General features: G+C 31.8%; 3 protein-coding genes and 1 non-coding gene across 8 annotated transcripts; 1 reads left to right on the top strand and 3 right to left on the bottom strand.

The window, feature by feature from the left end:
• Positions 1 to 531: 531 nt before the first annotated feature.
• On the bottom strand, positions 532 to 4918 carry LOC113855975 (1-acyl-sn-glycerol-3-phosphate acyltransferase 3-like). The gene is made up of 11 exons (XM_027487604.1): positions 4838 to 4918; positions 4226 to 4348; positions 3994 to 4033; positions 3810 to 3883; positions 3356 to 3415; positions 2817 to 2894; positions 2558 to 2716; positions 2130 to 2255; positions 1683 to 1775; positions 1390 to 1476; positions 532 to 753 (listed from the first exon to the last, which is right to left on the bottom strand). The coding sequence occupies exons 1-11, from the start codon at positions 4916 to 4918 to the stop codon at positions 532 to 534; spliced, it is 1143 nt and encodes a 380-aa protein (XP_027343405.1).
• A 565-nt stretch (positions 4919 to 5483) lies between these two features.
• On the top strand, positions 5484 to 8375 carry LOC113854428 (polyadenylate-binding protein RBP47B'-like). 4 transcript variants are annotated; one of them, XM_027485393.1, is made up of 7 exons: positions 5484 to 6184; positions 6262 to 6326; positions 6398 to 6528; positions 6715 to 6811; positions 7450 to 7605; positions 7707 to 7798; positions 7900 to 8284. In XM_027485393.1, exons 1-7 carry the CDS (start codon positions 5566 to 5568, stop codon positions 7991 to 7993), a joined length of 1254 nt encoding a protein of 417 aa, XP_027341194.1. In that variant the 5' UTR covers positions 5484 to 5565; the 3' UTR covers positions 7994 to 8284. The 4 variants fall into 4 exon arrangements, with proteins under 4 accessions (XP_027341194.1, XP_027341195.1, XP_027341196.1 ...); XM_027485394.1 differs by having other exon boundaries at positions 5498 to 6184; positions 6274 to 6326; positions 7900 to 8375; XM_027485395.1 differs by lacking the exon at positions 6262 to 6326 and having other exon boundaries at positions 5498 to 6184; positions 6432 to 6528; positions 7900 to 8220.
• A 157-nt stretch (positions 8376 to 8532) lies between these two features.
• Positions 8533 to 14914, bottom strand: LOC113855351 (origin of replication complex subunit 1A-like). 2 transcript variants are annotated; one of them, XM_027486965.1, is made up of 17 exons: positions 14449 to 14914; positions 14006 to 14376; positions 13773 to 13908; positions 12801 to 12953; positions 12570 to 12707; positions 12302 to 12453; positions 12125 to 12224; positions 11886 to 12008; positions 11641 to 11802; positions 11492 to 11549; positions 11182 to 11360; positions 10960 to 11071; positions 10197 to 10267; positions 9879 to 9974; positions 9407 to 9483; positions 9215 to 9298; positions 8533 to 8642 (listed from the first exon to the last, which is right to left on the bottom strand). In XM_027486965.1, the coding sequence occupies exons 1-17, from the start codon at positions 14839 to 14841 to the stop codon at positions 8576 to 8578; spliced, it is 2472 nt and encodes an 823-aa protein (XP_027342766.1). In that variant the 5' UTR covers positions 14842 to 14914; the 3' UTR covers positions 8533 to 8575. The 2 variants fall into 2 exon arrangements, with proteins under 2 accessions (XP_027342766.1, XP_027342765.1); XM_027486964.1 differs by having other exon boundaries at positions 10197 to 10262; positions 10970 to 11071; positions 12570 to 12695; positions 14006 to 14914.
• On the bottom strand, positions 12816 to 12893 carry LOC113856728. Its single transcript, XR_003502962.1, has one exon. It is a non-coding gene; the product is annotated as a small nucleolar RNA snoR28 (small nucleolar RNA).
• Positions 14915 to 18302: the final 3388 nt, after the last annotated feature.

The following is an 18302-nucleotide window of genomic DNA, read 5'->3' as shown; positions in this document are numbered from 1 at the left end:
TTGTCCTAATTGATAAAAAAAAAAGAAAAAAAAGGCTAGTTACTTTTAAGATACACAGAGACAAGTTAGGTTAATGAAATTGTTATAAAAGAATGAAGAACTAATCAACTTTATTGAGCCACTGAATGCTTTCCTTCCTTTCTGAAGACATCGTATTTGTTGTACCTTTTAGCTAAAAGTTTTTATCTGATACACCAAAATGCGAAAAAAAATGTACAAACATGAATCTAATACAAAAATTATAATTTTTAATATTAAACCAATGTGAATTCATATCATTCAAATGTGAATACAAATAAGCACAAAAATGTGTTTCGTTCTAGTTCATCCATAAAAAATTTCCTTTACCTAAAAAATAATGAACACGAGATGTATGTACTAGGAAATAAATGTGACATTGTTTTATTTAACATTTAACAAATCCTATATTTTCAAGCCAGAGAACAATGGATGGAAAATATATGTAATGTACACATGCAATAGAGACATCTAATTTGTAACATTAACATGTGTGCTGAATCCTTGCTTATGTCATGTCTGAAGAAGCCTTTGCTTCATGGGGTCTTGTGTAGGTAAAACCATGGGTTTAGAACGCTCTGATTGAGATGAATGAATGAGGATTTCCATAATAACTGTGACGAGGACCAAGAAAAGCACTGTAAATAAGATGCCTTCCCATGAAGAGAGGATTGAGGACCACTGGAAGCATTTAAATAGAAGGAAGCCAAGGAGACACGACCAAAAAACCACAACCTGTTCAAACCCCAAAATGGTAATATTTACACGATATTAGGATATCAAATCTAATTGTGTTCACTTGTTTTTTTTTGCCTATATTTTAAGGTTTTTTTTTTTGGGTTATTTTTACAAAATAATAATGTATTTTTAGGATAAATTATATTCTTCTCTGCAATAAGTCTCAACGTGATTAATGAATAATTTTGAATATTTATTAGTAATTTTTGAACTTATAAAAATAAATCTGGGTTTTAAATAAAACTTTAAAATTAATAGTAGATATATTTAAAACTTTATTCTACTTTTTAAAATACTAAAATCAATAATAGGATATTAGGCTTGTGACACTAAAAGTTTTAGAAAACAACAAATAATATCATTGAGAGTCGCACTAATTATAATTCACCATTGTTAAGAGGTTCATTTAATCTAAAAGGACCTAAAGGATAACTTAAATTTATCTTTAAAAAAAACACCGTATATTTTAAAATAGGAAGAGAAAAGGGTGCAAAATTTAAACAATTTTTATAAAAGGAAAAAGTAACATACTCTTATTTTATCGGTTACTACCGAACACAACTTTTTAAAAAGTCATTATTTTGTCAAAGGAATCTGATACCAAACATGTGTTCATAATGTCTGTCATCTTACCAAAATAGAAGTTTTAGGCCGACAGATTTCTTGAAGTTCTTCTTCACTGAATAACTCCGTAGTATTATATTTCTCCAGCAAAGCATCCTGGTAATTTAGAAAACAGACATTGTTTACACATTTACCATAGTACAGGAAATTTCTAGGCATGCATGCATGCATCTGATTAAATTTGTATAAAGGTGTGTGTGTGTGACCCTTAATGCAGAATATAATGTTCTAACTAATGGAGTTGCAAATATGAACTATGAGAATCACAGAAAAAATATATGATTTTCAGAAACATGTAATACCTTGGCAACAAATATGTCTTTGCACCATTGTGCAATGCCATCGGAAGTTTCTGGAAGTTCCTCCATTTTGTGTCTCTTAATTTGAACCTTCACCTGCAAAACAAACGGAGGATATAGCTATAGGAATTATGGTAGTTAACTGTATCTACTGGTAGGAGAATTTTATGGGCAAGAAAAATTTAAATTATTGTTTCTTATAGAGCTGCGGTTCATGATATCAACGATGATCGCAATACCACAAACTAGTTTCAAGAGATAAACTAATTAAAAGACGAAACTAAAGACAAACATCATCAAAACCAACAATGAAAACATTCTTTTTCTTTTCACGAGTACAATATATCCAAGAGTTTCAACTTTCAATATAAGTTGATTTTGAAGGAGTACAGAAACAGCGTTGTGTATTTTCTCTAACTTAGCTTTTGTCGAAGTTTTCAGCTGGCTTACCGAACTAGATTGCCCTTTAAATATTCTCAACAACGTAGGTGAAGGCTCACTCTTTGGAACTGTATATGTGCAATCATAAATGGCTGGAATCGTTGCCCGAAGGTTTTTTACAACTGAGACAAAACCCTGACGATTATCAACTAAAAAGAATCAGCTAAAACACAATCAAAATGTGTAGTTTTAGAATTAGGGTGACAAAAAGTGAAAAAATTGAAATGGGAAGTTTTGATTGAAAATTGTGTCAGACTGCATTGGAAATTACGGAAATATTGTATTTACAATATTTTCTAACAAAAAATTTATGTTTTTAGTTTCTTAAGCAGAGCCCTAAGGGCATTATTTAGCATTTGCCAAAAAGTCATAGGTTATAGCATATCAGTTAAAAATTGTACTACTCTCCTAATAAACAAAGCTTCAATTTTGTTCACCTTTGTTCGAGGAATCAAAACATTTTTAGGTATAGGTAGCCCTTTTGAAACAGCAAACTCTTGTGCTGCTAAAAGCTTTGACTCTGTAAAACGAGTTCCTTCAACAAAAAGAGCCAACCAAAAAGGCATTGGCATGTGCTCTAGGTGCTTAAAACCTGACTGCCACACAAAATTCAAGACATTTATAAATAAAATGCTAATCGGGAAAATTGTACTAGATGGACGCATATGTAAATTAGGAGAATTTCTTTAGATTTACCTTCAGTGATGATTCATCTTTAGTCCAGTTTCTTTCAAGAAATATATATTCAGCAAACCACATTGACCAACCTAGAACCTGCATGGATGCATATAAGGTAATTATTTATTATCAATTTTCTATCGTGGTAGCTGATTAGCACCAATTTATCAAAATGCTGGTTATGATTTTCTGTTGCTTCAAACACTAAGATATTCTGAAGTTCAAGTGAGTTCTGCTACATGATCAGTTGTGTTGCAGTTTGTTGAAGCAATGGCTACGTTTTGATAAGTTCAAGATTGAAGATCACTTTGGATTGAATTACTGTGAAAATAGAACTCTCAACCTTATCATGATGCAAGAACTTACAAGATTCTCTGCTTCATTCCTACACCATAGTCACTTATTTATTTTCAAGGAAAGTCCTGTTTTAAATTATTGTTAAATTATGTTAAAGGATTGAGAAGTTTCTGCATGTAGCAGTTAAGTTTAAAAGAAAAGGTCTTGATAGAATCCCTAATTTATAAAGCACAAAGGAAGAGAGATTTACAGAAACTCACTGGAAGAAATTTGACTTCTTTCTTCATAATGGCTCTAGTGTTACCAAGGCAACCCGAGCGCTGTCAAAGATAAGTCATACGTGTGTGTTTAAATATATAAAAATGAAAACATGAGTCAAGAAATGATAAGTTGGTAAATGGTAACAAATAGTGTATGCTCATAAGCCATGCAACTTGTGTATACAAAAGATATGGTTAGAACTAGGAGAAGCACACCCTAAATTTCAAAGAAAAAAATCAAATTCAATATGCTTTAGACATTAACCTTGATGAAAAATGACTGCAAAATTGTTGATTGCATAGAATATTTAGACTGAAACAAATTAAATGATTCTGAAATTACATTAACTCGCACACTTTGAAGCAAAGTCCTCACACAAACTCAAAGATGTAATTTAATGCTATCATATATGACATACTTTTGCATTTTAATAAGTTCACAGAAAATAGGCACCTGAGCTAAGACCCATCCAATAAGCCAATCAATGTCACTCCTGTGGTTGCAGATCAGAAGGGCATTTTCTTTCCCTAAAGTTTTCTCGGATGAAAAAAAGAAAATTTGTGAGATAAGAATAAAAAATAAAATAAAATAAAATAATGATTTATAATCACTAAACCACGAATTGGCTGTCACTTACCCATTAGTTGAAAAGTTTCTGAATCTGTGTATAGATCAATCTGCAACCCGACCATGCAACTAGTTAGAATGTAGTGTGGATAATGCAACACTAATCTACGTTACATTAATCCTCAGCATGTCAAAAGATAGACACAGGTAAAGTATTAACGATGAAAATCCATAATTGAATTGCCAGAAAAAAAAAAAAAAAGTTATCCAAAAGAACAGCATTTGTTCCGAGTTTGCTACACCTTGATGCCAGCCCACCAATCAATGAGCCATATGAGCTCCAACCATAGTGATTCTGTCAGCAATTTGTTTATTCTTCTGTAACAATTCGTTGATAGTGGACGAAGAAGGACAAAGAATACTGCCTACAAATGCATATATTCACTGACATTAGGTGAAACAAGCAACTATTCAAAAGTTAAAATAAAAAACAAGATTTTGTAAATTAAGTTCTATGGTCAAGCAATTCCTGCTGCTTCTTTCTTTAAAAACTCGAATGCACAATAACATGGCAGAATTGATCAAGATGTACATAGAAAATTAGAAGTACAACATGCTTTATGTATAGAGAAGTAATTATAGCTTTAAAAGAAGAAAATATCAAAGGAATAACTAAGAAACATTTATGCAATGTATCATAACTGCCGTGTCAGTGAATCTTGTTTTTTTTTTTTTCTTCTTTTAACGGCATATTATTATTAAGGAGTCACCGGATCCAAATGCAGAGGCAAAGCAAAATAATGTGCAAGTAAATTACATAAATACCAGTAAGACAACTATGAATATCAAAAGGACCCTTAAAAAGAACAAGAAGAAAAGGAAGAATATTATAATGATTTGGGGTTGAATCTTACCTGAATTATATTTACAGTGAGGCCTGAAAGGATGAAAAGAATGCCTAAGGGAAGAATAACAATAGTAGCTGGGAATGCCATGCTTTTTTTTCTCTCACATGCTAAGCTACAGAAACAAATTCAAATGAGAGAGAGAGAGAGAGAGAGAGAGATAATATTTGGATTTGTTATGAATGAATAGCTGCGTCAGGGTGGGCGGTTAACGAGACCGGTTAAACAGCCATAAATACCGTTGCAAATAAGCAAACACCATGTGGAAAGTCGCATGCTAAGTGGCGCTTCTTCAGCTTGTCATGTACAATAACTTAATAATGTCCTTTTGAGATTTTGTTTATTGTCAATTTTTACTAAAATACTTTTTTTAAAATGTTTTTATTTTCTCTTTTATAATAATAATAATAATAATAATAATTTTTAAAATTATTTAAATAAAAATAACAATAAACACAGTTCTCTCTCGCACCATGTATCATGGTCATGATCATTGCGGGACCAAACATGCACATGACATAAATCGAGATATATTCATATCTTCTAAAGGCCAATGATATGTATATTTAAGGTTTAAATACGTTTTTTAATATATATTTTAGTGATTTTTTGTTATTCTTAATTTCAACAAAAAATTAATACTTGATAATATTTTAACAGACCAAATAAGTAATCGAAAGAACTGAACTGAGTGGCGTTGGAGGCAGTGTTCCTTCCCGCTTGGAGTATCGTTGAGGATGGCGATGACATATTCGGGCTATCATCAACCTTCGTCCATAGAAGAAGTTCGAACCCTATGGATTGGGGATTTGCAGTATTGGGTGGACGAAACCTATCTCACTCACTGCTTCGCTCACACAGGTGAAGTCCTTTCAATCAAAATCATACGAAACAAGATAACGGGCCAGCCGGAGGGCTACGGTTTCGTCGAGTTTGTATCGCACGCCGCAGCAGAGAGGGTTCTCCAGAGTTATAACGGAACGCAAATGCCCGGAACAGAACAAAACTTCAGGCTTAATTGGGCCTCTTTTGGTATCGGTGAGCGTCGGGCCGATGCGGGTCCAGAACACTCCATCTTCGTCGGCGATCTTGCGCCCGATGTTACGGATTATCTGCTTCAGGAGACATTTCGGGCCCATTACCCTTCCGTTAGAGGTGCCAAGGTTGTGACGGATTCCAACACTGGTCGCTCCAAGGGTTATGGGTTCGTTAAGTTTTCTGATGAGAATGAGAGGAACCGCGCCATGACGGAAATGAACGGCGTTTATTGCTCCACCAGGCCCATGCGCATTAGTGCTGCTACGCCTAAGAAGACCACTGCTTTTCAGCAACCTTATGCTGTTCCTCCACCTAAGGGTAACTTTAACCTTTTTTTTGTTTTGGAATTATGATAATTTTTGTTTAGTACACTTATTGATGAATCTTCTTGGCAGTTATGTATCCAGTGGCAGTGAATACAGTTCAAGTACAAGCAGATTATGATATAAATAATGCTACTGTAAGTTGTAATAGGTTTACATTTTCGTGGTTTTCATTTGCCATGGTACTCTTACATACTCTGTGTTGCAGATTTTTGTTGGTAACTTGGATCTTAATGTCTCAGAGGAGGAGCTGAAGCAAAACTTTCTGCTATTTGGAGAGGTTGTTTCTGTCAAAATTCAGGCTGGGAAAGGATGTGGTTTTGTTCAATTTGGGACCAGGTTTTCTTTCCTCCCAATTATTTTAAGCATGGTTTTATGTGAAATGTTTTGAAACTACAAGGATTATAAGATTACGAGGAAGTAAGTTTCATGTGGCCTAGTTTTGCTATGCATATTAAGCTCTTTATTTCTTTTTTTATTGTACGACTCTCTGGTTTTTTACCTTTCCATATTTGATGTCTGTAGATCATCTGCTGAAGAAGCCATTCAGAAGATGCAGGGAAAGATGATAGGTCAACAAGTGATCCAAATTTCCTGGGGTAGGACCCCAACAGCTAGACAGGTGATTTTTCCTTTAGAAATGGCCCATTTCTGGACAAAACATTTATTTGAAAGTTTTCATGATGTAACTGTGTGCATCGGTGATACTTCATGCATTCCAATTTCAGGAACTCTTGTAATGTATATATTATATTACAAGTATTCCAGATATTCTCGGTTGGTAACATAGCATCCATATGTGGTTTTAGATTCTACTGAACAATCGTGAGAGCAGATGATGATATGCAGTAAAATCTGAATGCTCAACATGGAATGGTGAGAGCTTTTTAAATGGGCTAATAGAATAGAAGATGACATGTTAACATGATATTTATAGATGTGGTAGTTGAAGGGGTAGTCAAGACTTAAAACTGTAAGGATAGATCTTACTTGGAAAGGTATTTATTTGGAGGATGACAAATAGCATTTCATCAAATGTTTATGTACACAATTATTGATAGTTTAAACTTAGGCTTGGTCTTGATTATTTTATGAACATAGCACTTCCATTACAGACCCCTCTTATGACAACTTTGAACTTGCATCATGAAAGCTTTTGCCTAAACATTATATTAATATTCGAGGTTCTATATGAATGAGTTTAATACCTCTGATTAGCTCAACAAGTAGCTCATGTATTTTGGTCCTAATTTGTTCTAGGAACCTGGTGGCTGGGGACCACAGATGGATCCAAGTCAATGGAGTGCCTACTATGGGTATGGACAGGGTTATGATGCCTATGCATATGGGGCTACTCATGATCCTTCATTGTATGCATACAGTGCATATGCTGGCTATGCACAATACCCCCAACAAGTATGTTACCTAATGTTAACTTAGTTTAGATATTATTTTGGTTTCTATGCAGAGAATAACGTTATTGTGCTACTCATGTCTGGGGATTCTTTATTTTTTAGGTTGAAGTTGCCCAAGATGTGTCAGCTATGCCTGTGCCTACCATAGAACAAAGGGAGTTGTATGATCCCTTGGCAATGCCTGATGTTGATAAGTAATTTTCCTCCCTTACTGTGTAAAACTTGGGAGACAGACACATTTACATGGTCATATTGGCTTCTTGTGTTTCTGATAGATCCCTGATTGCTTTGCCAGGTTAAATGCTGCATACCTCTCAATACACGGAAGTGCCATTTTAGGGAGATCCCTCTGGCAAAAAACCTGTTCGTCTTCCTTACCACAAGCTTAGGATCTATTTGTACTGCCCGGTCAACTGTGTGCATTATATTTCTAAAACTCTGCAACTGCAGCTAAAATGTAGTCGGCTTAGGTTTAAATTCCTGTTAATACAAATGAGTCAATCCCAATGATTTTTCCTTGAACACGGTTGGCTTGTGTAAAGAATGGAACCCAACATACAAGTAGAAATAGTCTTCGATCAAATCAATCCAATTACCAATGTTAATTAATCGTGTTTATGAAGCAGGGATACATCTTTTTTCGTCATTATGATGAGCAGTTGAATTTAAAATTGCAGAACTCGACTAGGTTTTAAGTTCTGGTTTTGCCATCAGTATGTATTGATGTTTTGATGCATGATACGACTATATGAACGCTTCTGCCCTTGTGATTGTATATAGTTTTGTTTTTTAATTCTTGCTTCGAACAAAATTTTACAAGAAAAAAAAAGCCGGGTCTTTTCATTAAACAGATGTAGCATCAAACGGATAAATTATTTCGAGGTACGATGATGATTATGAAGTCATAAAAGAATTGAAAAGAAGTTTGGGGCAAAATTGTTCTTTTAAGAACAGAATGCAATTCTCCTTTCCTACATTAGATACTTCGACAACCAAGGTAGATCTTTGCAGTCTCTCAGCGCAAAGGCCACATCATCACTGCCAAAAGTAAAATGAAGCCAGTCAAATTAATGGAAACAAGTCAAATGTAGGTTATGAATGCTGCAAAATAAACAGGATATATAGTTAGACGACTTATGTACAAATACAATCATTTACTCTTGCCACGGAATTGTGCTTCAGATAAATTGACCAAGACGATGACGGTCTACAGGTAATAAATTCTATACTGGAAGAGAAAATAAACGGGTTGATAATTATTATATCCCAGTCATTAAAGATAGGTTATCCCTTCGCACTACTGTTTAGATCTTGATTTTTATGCACACTATAAGAATGATTTAAGGCTGGATGGACCAACTTAATTTTGAAAAAATGATCTACTTATCAAAAATAAAACATCAGAGAAACTCGAAAAAACTGACTTCTCCCCGGATTGAAAATTAACATACATGTACGTGGCTCACATGCAAAGGATAAAATCGCGTTCAGACTGCAAGATAATTTTGACTAGTATGCTTTATTGGACTCAGAAAAATGCACTACTCATAATCCCGTCATTTGTTTCTATGGAATAGGCTAGAGAACTAATAAGGGCTTTGAGAACTAACCTCGGGAAATTGAGCTGCAATTTTTGCAACCTGTGCTTGGCACCTGCTTCGCATAAAATAATCCTGCATTCGCCTAGCTTACAGCTGCAAAACGAAGGAACAGAAACATCTCAGATTTAGAAAGCAAGAACACCCCCTCCCTGGGTCTCAGCCACATCATTTCAGATGCGAAAAGAAACATTCAAGTCTTACCCAACTTGCAAGAGAGTATCATATCCAGGAAACACTTCTCCGTTGCTGGTACAGAGACATGAAACCGTCATTGCCAACTGCATTGTCAAGTAAAACCTTACATAAGAACGGCAAAAAATCAATCTTTTACCTTCAATTTTCATTAAGGTAAAAGGATATATGGGGGAGGGGAAGGCATAGAAGCGCGTGGGATCGGTCAAAGGATAGGTAAACCAATACTGCGATCAATTAGCTTCTAACGAATTCTATTCGTGTAAAAAGCAAATATCAGAATATAAAACTTTTAAATTCACCTAGAGCTTTTATAACTTAGTCAAATATGCATGACATGCAGAAAAAATAAAAATAAAAATAGTCATGTAATGGTGTTCAAGTGAAAACTGAGGTTTAAAGGTGAAGAATTCTATGGCTGATCTGAATGCAAATCAAGAAAAAAGAAAATAACGGAAAAAAAAAAACTTCAGAAGCTGACCTTTTCAAAAGTGGTTTCTCCCATTCCTGTTTTATAAAGCTCGTGCACCATAGCTGTTAGGAAAATTTTGCTAAGTCTAGAACAGCTTTTCATAACCTTCAAAAAGAAAGTATGAGGTAAATGTAAGACTGAAATAAAATGTTAGCATCGTTCTACCAGATAAAGGAATATATAAAGGACACTAATAACATTGATTTCTTAATTTACTAGTGTATCACACCCTACGACCACTGGCCCCAAAAATTATCAGTCATGATACCGTACAAAGGTATTTCAAGCATCAAGAAATAAATCAGCACATTGCAAATTTCAACTCACTTGAATATGAGGTGCTTGGAACATTTCTTGAATGGCTGCTTCAACATCTGCCATTCCAACATTTCCCTTTCCTAGAGAGCAGATATAAATGAATTAGTAGGCAGAAGCACCATCTCAAAAGTAAGGAACTAAGGAACCCATGCATACAATTAATGCTGATCATTAGTTTAGAGTTAATTCAAATATTTCATTATAGATGTCAGAAGATGAAGCGATGTGAGATTTGTAAATCAGGGCAGCTTACATAGGCAACGGCAGGATAACAAATCTGGAAGAAAAGAGGCTAAAACATCAGGTTCACATTGTTTTCTTAATGTCATGTTAATATGATATCATACATACAATTCCTAAGCAAAGCCCAAAAATTAAACTTTTTGATTGTTGTGTAAGTCTATGCCTATAAAACAAGAAGTGCATAGTGTGTACAATAAGATAAAACAACACTTATCCAACTACCCACCAAGCAATGCATCAGAAGACATGCTATTTCTCTCGTATACGGTCAATGATCAATGTGAATATAGAATGATGATGTAAGTATATGCCTGGACCAAAACAAACAAGCATTTAAATGTATATTAAACTATTGACAATTCCCATCAACAATTACAAACACATTAAAAGGGAAATTAACATAAAAAAGAGATCTTCCTTGACATCTTGCACATGATGCAAATTAATTAACAAAAAGCAAGAAACACTTCATGATCCCCCACCCCTCTACTGTGATGACATGCAAAATTTTAAAGACATGCTCATATACCTGCAGAAACAAAATCAGGATTTGAAATTAGCTTCATACGATAATCCGCTATTTCAGCTGCACGTCTGCATATCTCCAACGCACGACGCGCATCTCCTGAGATTGCTGCAACCTAAATAATAAAAACATTTTAGATTTAAATCAACAAGCTATTCAACCAAAACAAGTGTTTGCATATAAAAATCCAGAGAAATCAATCTTCACAATGGCATAGAGACATGCCTTTCTTGAAGCAAATTCTATAGCTTGCTTTTCAAAGACATCAATTCCCTTGAGGCGACTTGAAATTATTTCTTGAAGCTGCTGGTAATTATATGGGCCAAAGCAAAGTCTCTGTATGCCCATTCGACTTGATATACGAGGAAGTAACTTCTCTGGAAGATCCATAGTATTTGCTATCCCTGAATTAATTACATTATTACTAGAGAATAAGTTTTCGCAGTCTACAAGAATCAAGTTGTTATAATCATATGGATTCTTGTTTTCCCACTATTTTAAATTATTTCTGCATATTGGAAGAGGTTGGTCATACCTATCACAATTAGCTTGGAATGTGGCTTAGTAGGCCAGTCAAGAATATTATACAGAACCTGTGATGAAAGGAAAGTTATTGCTATGTAATTCTTTGTTAAAGAATGTGGACCTAATGACAAGTTTCCTGTTACAGGATTTGTAGATTACCGACTGGTTTCTGGTAACTAGAAGATCAAGTTCATCAATAAGCAAAATACATGGCCGGTCAGCCTCTTCTCCAGTTTTCTTCCCCTCTACAAATCTCTCATTTAGCAAGTAGAGAGCCTTTTTCCAGCTGACCCTGTGCCCATTTAATGCCTCATATATGACCTAAAAGAATATCAGAACTATAAGAAAATAACCAAGGAATGCAGTTGTATCAGGAAAAAAAGTATAAACTTCAAGAACTTTACCCTATAAATATTCTCTGGTGATGCCAATTTCAGACCATTAATCTCCACAAAACAGTAGGGTTTGATATTTCCTGCATCAACTTCTGACCTCAGACTTCTCATTACTGCTAGTACACTCATGGTCTGCAGTTGCACATGGATAAAAGAACTAAGAAACAAGATTTGCTCCATGATAGCTGAGTTAAAGCTTCATAGGATAGTGGGCTATAGAAAACATATAGCATATACAAAGATAATACCTTGCCAGTTCCTGGAACACCATGAATGTAGAGGCAACGCCCCAGACATTGATCATCAGAAATAGCACCTTTGATGAATGTAGTTATCTCCTCCATTTCTCTAAATAAAAGAATGTTTTGATTAGTGACTTCAGAGAGATATAAAATATTTAAAATGGTGTTCAAACTTCAACATACTTATTTCTACAAGGTAAAGATTTAGGCTGCGATGCTAACAACAAAGTAGCCTTTGCTCTCTCAAGATCTGTCTGTTTGTGAGACCTTACATGCTCAGGAATTTTCTTTGTGCCTATCTTCTGAAGTCCAAAGAACTGTCCCTTGTGCAGATTCTGTATCATTTACACATTTATTTTCTGTTGGTAATAACAAAAACGGATTTTTTTTTTTTTTGGGGGGGGGGGGGTTGAAGCACATGAGTACACAGAGTGGACAATAATATACATACTGCAGCTAACTGATGGTTTGTTGATGGCTGAAATTGTGCATTTCTAATATTTTCTTCTTCATATTCAACATCATCTGTATCAGAATCTGATTCCTTGTCAAGATTCCAATCTTCGTCACTGTCAGTCTCTTCACCATTCTACCAAGCAAGAATAAACTCATTAAAATTGGGACTACTGAATAGTTAACTCTTTTAATGAGAAGGATCTTGCTAATATTCTGTCATGTTTACCTCTCTTTTATTGTCAATATCAGCAAGACGTTTGAAGCTGTGCCAATGGATGTCATATTCATATTCACATAAGAAAATGTCGTCTCCTGCATCGCTAGCTTTAGCATACTCTTTGGGGATCATGACATAGCAATGTCTAAGGACAGATTCCATCTACAATAAACATGGGAGCGCCATTATGAAGTACAGGAGGATAAGTTCCTAGTACCGTTAACATAATGTCTGAGGCTGTAGAAATATTAAAAATAGCCATGAAATACAGTACTCCTAGTTATGTTAGGTTTTGATATAGCTCTCTACTTGATTCTATAATGTAGGCATTAGCTTCACAAACTGTTTCACTGTTACAACTTCTAAATTCTCCTTTATTTTGTAGCTACTATAATGAACACAAATGATAAACATATTTCCTGGAGCAATGATGATGAAACTTAATTGTTCAACTTCTTTCCTGACAACTTAAATTAATGTGGCATGATTTTGCACTTTATGTTCTAACTTAATGGCTTAGCCCGAAAATATAATTTCCATCTCTTATGATAAGAAAGAATGCAAACAACCCAAGCATGTAAAGGATGGATAAGATTCATAAAGGCAAATAAACACTGATCTATTTATAAATACGTGATTGTAGATAAGTTAAATTAATTAATAATGCAATCAATCTATCAAAACAAGCAACCAATATATATTATTGACGGCTATTATCTACTCAATTCTAGTTGTATTCTCTTTCGGTACATCTAAACAGCTTTGGTTTGCTTTTCCAAATCAAGAACTAAACTTGAATTGTGTATAAAAAAGAAAAAGCAGGCCATCTAGATGTACTAAACGATTTCAAGGATTGCCACCAAAACATGCTAGATTCAATTTATTAAATATTAAGCTCAATACATGGCAAGTTAGACTAGAAAACGATGGTTAGCATTTTACTATCAGAATGCAAGAACCAAAACAGTGATCATCCAGTACCTCAATGTCTGCAAAATCATTAGTTCGATATAGCTCCCTGCTCAGGTTATGTGGTTGTCTCCCGACAGAAGTCTCTTCTGGGATCATATACCACCGCACCCGACACCAATAGTTGCCATCTGTCTCTTTCCATATACTGCTCACATGTCCAATTGGCACCAACATGATTAGTATTTGACAAAAGAAAATGCAGTGTAAGTATATGTCATAGAGCAACATAAGAAACACCATACCTTTCAATATGAGAAGCCCACAAATCACTTGAAAGAAGCTTCTGCCTCATTGTTCTAGCCAGCTTCTTTCCCTCAGGAGGCTTTGGAAAATTAACATCCCTACCCATCTTACTAGCCTCACAGAATCCACATACCCAATCCCCTTCAGGAACATCCTTCAATGGCGGCGTCAAGCATCGCAAATGAAACCCACCTAAACAATTGTCGCACTCAATCATAATCTCATCGCCGGAGAAAAAACACAACCTACACTCCTCCACTTCGGGATCTTCGTCATCAGAGCTAGCATCTTCTCTCCTCTTCACATAAACATCATCCCCCACTTCAAATTCTCCCCCATCGTAAACCACTTTTTTGTAATATACACGCTTCTCGGGCAATCTCGCCCTCTTTCCCCGATTCGCCGATTCCCCTCTTCTCGCAGCCATAGCTCTAGTAACAACCGTTCCCTCACCCTCCCTCTTCCTCTTCTTGGTTTTCTCAGATTGTTCAGGCGATGCCGGAGCGAGCGAAACATCGACGGAAACCTTCCCATTTCGCTTCTTCGATGCATCAATTGAACCGTTTGTTCTAGCTGCACTTGTGCGGGTTGTGAGTTTTTCTTTGCTAGAATCCTCACCGTAATTGATGCATCGACGAGGGATTCCCTTCAGAGTTTGAAGTGAATTTTCAGAAGGTGCGTGGGGAGGTTTGGGAGAATCGAAGAGGAGGGACTTGGCGCGTGTGGATCTGCGAGTAGGTAGGGTTTGGGGAGTGAGCGGGGTTATGGCAGGTGAGGCTTTTGCATTCGATTGGGATCGTAGTTTGGCTTTTGCATTGGAAGGTGTTGAAGCCATTGACAAGTGAAGGATTGAGAGTGAGATGAGTGCAGTTAGGGTTCAGTCAATGTGTCAAGAAGAACACAACAGTGCTTACAAGTTACAGCTATGAGAAATGGCGCCAAATATTCCCTCTCGTTTTCTCACCTTTGAACATTTTTTTTTATACAGAGATTCTTCGGGCCGACACCCCTTTTCATTTCGGCTGAAAAATTATAATTAATTGATGAGAAAACACTTAATTTATACTGCCAAAAAAACAATTGTTGGAAATAATTTATTATTTTTAAATCACCAAATAATATTTACTTATTATGATAAAAAATAATTCTAATAACATCTTTTATTATACAATACTAGGAAGGTAACCCATGTGATGCACGGATAAATTATTATGTTATAGTATAATATGATAATTAATTATTATAAAATAAAAAATAATTGTATAAAATATTTATAATAATATTTAAATTATTTTAAATTTTTAAATTAATTAATATATATTAATATTATTACTAATAAAATTATTTCACATATTATATAAAGATTTATAAAATACTTTTAAATATTTGTAAATTAACTTTAAAAACAAAAGAATTAAACTCAAATATTATTTCAATTTATAAGATTATAAATTTAATTTTATAAAATTTAAAAATATTCTTATAATTAATTTATAATAATTTAATATATATACATACATACCACAACAACAAAAATCCATAATAAAAAAATAAATTTTAATATATTTAAAAAATTTTGAGACAAAAAATATTGAAGGAATCAAATTGCATATCTTAAATTTTTTAATATTAAGATATATGATGTATAAATTATTTCAAAGTTTAAAATTAATTAGTACATATAAATTATTACTAATAAAAAATATTAACTATTTGAATAAAAGAAATATAATATATAATTTTATAAAATTATTTTTCTTTCATATTGGCATTAATTAAAAAAGAAAGTTATATTATAAATTAATTTTATAAATATACTAAAAAAAAATTTTTAAAAAATCATTGAAAGAATAAAATTATATATCTTATCTTACAAAATTATATAGTATATAATTTAAGGATAAAAATATTAATTCTTTTATTGAATAAACCTATTTTTTTATTGTTGAAACCACTCTCATACATTATAATTTAACCTCTTATTATTGAATCATATATTTGTTGCTTATATATATATATAATTTAGTTTTGAAATAATTATAATTTAAATATAAAATTATTTATTTTTAATATAGCAGAAAGATAAAAAAATATTAAATGAAATTTTTTATTATTTTTTAAAATAAATATAACACTTAAAAATAATTTATATGTAACTTTAAACATTATAAATATTATTAATAATAAATTAATTATAAATTAGTAAATATATTTATATGTCACAAAAATTTATTTATATTGTACATTAGTATATATTAATATTATATTATATTGAATAATATCAAATATAAATAGATTAAAAAATAAGATAAATAAATTTTCATATGCAAATTTTTATGTATTTTATATATTTTAAAATTTTAATTAGAATTTAAATAGAAAGTAAAAGAGAAAAATAATTTTATTGAATACAAAAATAAAATCTTATATCAATTAAAATTACACATGTTGATATAATATGAAATTTATGAATTACATATAAAATATAGACAAATATTATCATAAGAACAACTTTATAAAATTTTTATAATAATATTTAAACTATTTGAAAGTTTAAAAATAATTAGGATATACTAATATTATTATTAATAAAATATTAATTATTTGGAAGAAAAAAATAGAATATTTAAATTAATTTTAAATATTCTTCTTTAATTTATGTATGTTAGACACATAGTCAACATTTTTCTAATTAATTTTATATGAGCTGGTTTAGTTACGTAACAAATATAGTAATATCAAAAGTTAAAGTAATAATAAAATTTATTCATTTAATCTACTATACCTCATTAATTAGATACTAATTAGCAGTTTTCAATAATAAAATTTACATAAACTATTAATATAAAAAATTACAATTGTCATAAATTTTACAAGAATAAATGTATTAATATGTTAATATTAAAGTTATAAATACTAAATTAATATTAATTCTTATTATTTCATTGTTGTATGACATTTTAAATATATAAACTAATTAATTATAATTTATTTATTCAATAATTCTCCATGAATGATCCTATATGTTAATATTAAGATTAAAAAAAATGTACATATATGTTAATATATATACACACTAAATAAAATATAAATTTTTTATCTTTATTAAATATTTTATGTTTGTCCATATAATTCTCGTTTAATTATTTATAACAAATTTAAAAATTACATACATGACCTTTAGAATATATATATATATATATATATATATATATATATATATATATATATACTCATCAATTCTTTTTTTTTCATTTCACTATTATTCATTAATCATGTATAAATTATCAGTTTTTAAGAATAAAATTTAAAGTAAATCATTAATATTAAAATTAAAAATTGTATTTAACTGTTAATTAAAAAAAATGCGCATCTCGAATATATTAAAATTGCTAATTAGAAATGAATGCATTTAAGTTTTTTGAATTAAATAATTCAAAATGACCTTAAACTTTGTAAGAATAAATGTATTAATATTACAATACTAAAGTTATAAAAAATTAAGTAAATATGTTAATTGCACTAATATACCCTGACTAATATAAATAATGCATTTCACAATGATAATGAAAGACTTAAATCAAAGTGTGCTAAAAAAAAATTTAAAAGAACTTAAAAGTTTAATTTATATATTCAAAATCTTGTCTACTCACATAACATTGGTAGAGAATGCAATGATTCAGATATATTAAAATATCAGCAAATAACTTTACAACTAAACATCAAAAAACAAAAGAAAAGTCACATATAAATAAAAGGAAATTAAATCCACAAAAATTAAACATTTAACTTCTTTTTAACGATGACCTTCTTTAAAGACTTAGTTATTCAACTTTGTGTTTGTGACTCTTCAATAACTGATAAACTCATTTCATTCTCATTCATTATCATCTTGAAAGGTTGCTTGGCACCTATAACTACTTCAACAGAAACTATCTGGGAATCATAACACAATTTAAATTATATTCAACATTTAAACCAATACTTTAAAAATATTGTTATTCATTTGAAGTTAATTCATTTTTTACCTTTGTAATATTAATTATTTGCTCATCTTCAACATTACTCATGGTTAAGCCAGCACTTTCATTCAAAGTCTTCATGCATCATTAATTAGAAATAAATACATTCAAACTTAATTTAAAGTTCAAGATTTTTCTGTAATTTTATTAATTATTATTTTTTAATAATAAAATTTAAAATAAACATTAATATTAAAGTTTAAATTTGCCGCAAATGATGCATATTTTGAATATATCAAAATTGCTAATTAAAAATAAATGCATTTAACTGATT

This window comes from Abrus precatorius, unplaced genomic scaffold, assembly GCF_003935025.1.
Source record: "Abrus precatorius isolate BTA unplaced genomic scaffold, Abrus_2018 Scaffold11, whole genome shotgun sequence".
NCBI lineage: Eukaryota > Viridiplantae > Streptophyta > Magnoliopsida > Fabales > Fabaceae > Abrus > Abrus precatorius.
Note: the sequence above shows the minus strand (reverse complement) of the source record. Positions and strands in the feature narration are given on the sequence as shown.